The sequence below is a fragment of the Pinus tabuliformis genome, chromosome 7, assembly GCF_031772625.1.
Source record: "Pinus tabuliformis cultivar Carrire ecotype Pingquan chromosome 7, CPIR1, whole genome shotgun sequence".
NCBI classification, from domain to species: Eukaryota; Viridiplantae; Streptophyta; class Pinopsida; order Pinales; family Pinaceae; genus Pinus; species Pinus tabuliformis.
Genome location: NC_142293.1, coordinates 1,486,625,433 through 1,486,629,277, shown reverse-complemented (window position 1 = coordinate 1,486,629,277; position 3,845 = coordinate 1,486,625,433). Strand labels below are relative to the sequence as shown.

The 3,845-nt window shown below is 37.2% G+C and overlaps 1 protein-coding gene across 1 annotated transcript; it reads left to right on the top strand.

Moving 5' to 3' along the window:
- Positions 1-2,160: 2,160 nt before the first annotated feature.
- Positions 2,161-3,617, top strand: LOC149253462 (indole-3-acetate O-methyltransferase 1-like). Its single transcript, XM_089456842.1, has 5 exons — positions 2,161-2,250; positions 2,332-2,605; positions 2,642-2,796; positions 2,909-3,175; positions 3,255-3,617. The coding sequence occupies exons 1-5, from the start codon at positions 2,161-2,163 to the stop codon at positions 3,615-3,617; spliced, it is 1,149 nt and encodes a 382-aa protein (XP_089312968.1).
- Positions 3,618-3,845: the final 228 nt, after the last annotated feature.

The window sequence follows — 3,845 nt, the reverse complement described above, 5'->3', positions numbered from 1 at the left end:
ATTGCTTCACCATTTGATAAATTAATTTTGGACTCAAGTTCCCCTAATCATATGGATGCATTAGTGCATTCCTCTTTGATACCTTGCACTAATCGAACTGCAATGGATTCTTCATGACCTCTTTTTGAGGGAGATTTTCAAGATGATTTTGCATACCGTTTAGATTAGATTTTTTATCATATCTCAGGATATGACTTATAATTTTATTTACATCACATTACAAATCTAGATCATATGCTATGGATAGTACATCATACTCTACAGTCTTTTAATTACCTAGTGGGTGAAACTACCATGTCATATGACTCTAGTTTTCAAGCTTTTAGTACTCCACAAGCTTTCGTTGCTACTGGCAGCACATCCAAGGCTCATCCAATAGAAAAATTATTCATAATAGGGTTGGTGAACAACACCATCCTTCTTTTTAGCAATTGCATAGTTGACATAGTATGCATTATATTTTGAAGGGAGATTTTCTTTTTCACTAGCATTCTCATCCCACTCATATTTCATCATAACCTCATTAGGACCAACACTCTTAACATCACCACACACTCTTTCATACATTATGAGGGGTAAATATGACCATTTTTCGTTCATTACTAGACATTTCCTATCATTTGGCACATTTTTTATTTTTAAGGTTTTATATCTTTAGCAGGGTTTCCGCCTACATGTCCTTCCTATTGTGTTTTATTCTATATTCTTCTTTATTTTACAAGTAGCTAGTCTAGTATTTTTCATACTTAGATCATAAAATCCAATGGCATATTGAATACATACTGACTGCTAACAATACTATAACTTCTAAGTCTAACTACATTACCCCATGGACAACACACAAATCTACTGACATAGATTTAATCAAATACCTTATCACTAAGATAACTTCAAATATCAAATAACTTCAGATATCTCAATCACAATGTTTCCAAATAAACTATCTAAAAATATATACAAAATAAAATATTATAATTAAAATATCACTCTTTCTTTATATATATAGAGTAATGTTCCATTTTGTACATTTTTCTATTTAGTTTATATATATATACATAATAAGCATTATCCTTACATTGCACCAGAGTCTAGTATATTTGTTGAGGAAATATTTTAATGTGGTTCCCTCTTTATATAAAAGGATCCAATCTGGCGATTTTTTCCCTTGATATGTTAAGCAGATTCCAACTCACTCCAGTAAAAATTCTATGACGAAGTTGATGAAATATCACCTACTTTTTACATTTTTGCAATACTATTCATCGTGGTCATAGTTTTTACCATCATATTTCATTTCACAAGCTATTGGACTCTTACTTTACCACCAGATTATGAGACCCACTTTTGTCCGCGTCGATATTTCCGATTATATTATAAAGATTTGTGCGAAAAAATCGGCACTCACCATCTACAAACAAATTATGTGCAGTTTCGTGTCTACCAAACATAAGAGGCTGACGGCAGCCTGAGAAGTTCATCCTAAGTTTTGCATTGAGAAGGAAAATTTCTTTGCACACCAAATATCCGCCAGTATCTCTCTCCTGACTGGCAACCATGATTGGAATTTTAAATAATACCATAATCTTCTACATATTTCGTGCTAACGTGTACGCTAAACTTGGCCGGAATATTGATAGTATTTACACTTCAATTGGCTATCAATTTATGCTGCAAATTCGATCCCCGCCTGACACTTTCAATCGAATATTTTCATGTGGCACAGGTTTTGTACATTACAAGGTGCCGTCTCCACATGGCGCTAGAATGCTCAGATAGCTTGACATCATTATTATATAAAAATATAATAAAAATATAAAAATATATAAAAATATATATAATTTCAGATAGCGAATCACGAAAGATATAAAAATATCATTAAAAATATTAAATTTGTCAACCTATTCCGTTCGATATAAACTCAACTTTTGAAATATTGGAGATGACATCAGATTGATGGCATCATCGTTTAGTCGTTAGAATTTTGACATCATTAGTGATGATGATATGACTTCAGAATATTGACATCATACTTATAGTTATCTTATTAGGTCTCTTTTGGCTATAAAAATTCGCTCTGCATGCAACCTACACATCGCGGATCGAATTTTGGACTGACCGTTCTTCGAAGATTTTGCATTACATCGAAATAATTGCAGTCCGATGGAGACGGTAAACAACCTTGAGAACGTGCTCAGCATGAAGGGAGGAAATGGAGATTCAAGTTATGCCTACCATTCTCCCTCTGTGCAGGTAATTCTATTTACCTAATCAAGCCCTGCTGCTTAAATCTTAGTTCCCACATCTTATTGCACTACGTTCATGTTTGTGCAGTTAAAGATTGTTCTGGCCCTTAAGCCCCTCTTGGAGCACGGGATCTACCAGAACGTCAGATCTTTGATAAAGGCCGTAGATGGTGTGTTTCGCATCGCAGACTTTGGGTGTGCAACTGGGATGAATACTCTTCTCACAGCCGACACCATCGTCACAGCTGTCAAATCCATTTTTATTCGCCATTGCCTAGACGTACCAGAATTCCAGGTTCACTTCGTTGATCTTCCATCGAATGATTTCAATACATTGTTTCGAACATTGCCTCCATTTCGAGGTGCATTTGAAATTGTATCTGGAGATGGAAGAACAGGACTACCAACAGCAGCAGTGCACAGTGAAGATAAGCCTCCAGCGACTAGATGTTACTTCGCATCAGCCGTGTCGGGATCGCACTACAGGCGACTTTTCCCACGGCAAACCCTCCATTTCTGCCATTCCTCCACCAGCCTCCATTGGCTTTCACAAGTGAGTGAGAAAGACATTAAGCCCTATAGTTATGTCATTTAATTTGCCCATCTGACCAAATCTAGTTTAATACTGATGAAGATGGTATATTATTAATTGTTTTCAATTTCAGGTTCCTGCTAGCATTGAGGACAGATGTTCCCCTGCTTGGAACGGTGGGCATGTCTACATATCCAGTGATGCAGTAGCCGATGCCTATCTCAACCAATTCAAACAAGACTTTGCAACATTCTTAGGTGCGAGAGCGGAAGAGATTATTCCTGGAGGATGCCTGTTCATTGCTGTCTTGGCCCGTAACTCTACCGACATAAAGGAACAAAGCGGGTTGGGAGATTGTGCTTTTCACTTGGAAGCTGCATTTCAGGAGCTGGTCAAGGAGGTAAATTATATAATTCAATATTATTATCTCATAATTAGGTTTTAATACATTCAGTATGTGATCGAGATTTTGTTGGCAGGGTTTGATTGAGGAGGAGAAACTAGACTCCTTCAACATTCCCTACTATGGTCCAAGCGTGGGGGAGCTAAAGATCGTAGTGGAGACGGAGAACTCTTTTGAAATAGACAGCGTGATGACTCTGAGTGGGTTTCCTTTGCATCCATTGATGGAGGTTAGAGAGGGGGAGGAGGAGATGTTTGGGAGAATAGTAGGAAAGCATTACAGAGCCCTGTTCGAAAATATTGTGGGAGCCCACTTTGGATGGAATGAATATCTGATAGATGAATTTTTCTCCAGGATTGAGAAAAGAGCCGCTGCGAAATATGGAGAGTACTTGCCCAATACACTTGACCTGGTCATTGCGTTTCTCCTTCGCAAATGATACACTTTATCAGCTCCCTGAATCTTGGTTACCTCCATTCATAGAACGCTGTGGTCGCGATTAGTTGAACATGGTGGCACGTGCCTCAGCATTTGGTTTTTTCTCGAAAGCCCAAAATGTAAGAGTCAGTGAATAAAATATTATCTATTTTCTGCCCAGTTTCACGTTTCTATTGAGAATAACCTTACAGGCTTCCCATCACTGTGTATTTAAGTTATTAAATGTATA

Bases quoted from the DNA above. Each gene is read 5' to 3' on its own strand.
- LOC149253462 (XM_089456842.1), top strand. From the start codon at position 2,161: ATGGAGACGGTAAACAACCTTGAGAACGTGCTCAGCATGAAGGGAGGA. The intron at 2,606-2,641 runs GTGCATTTGAAA...ATGGAAGAACAG, and splicing joins AACATTGCCTCCATTTCGAG to GACTACCAACAGCAGCAGTG. The intron at 2,797-2,908 runs GTGAGTGAGAAA...TTTCAATTTCAG, and splicing joins GCCTCCATTGGCTTTCACAA to GTTCCTGCTAGCATTGAGGA.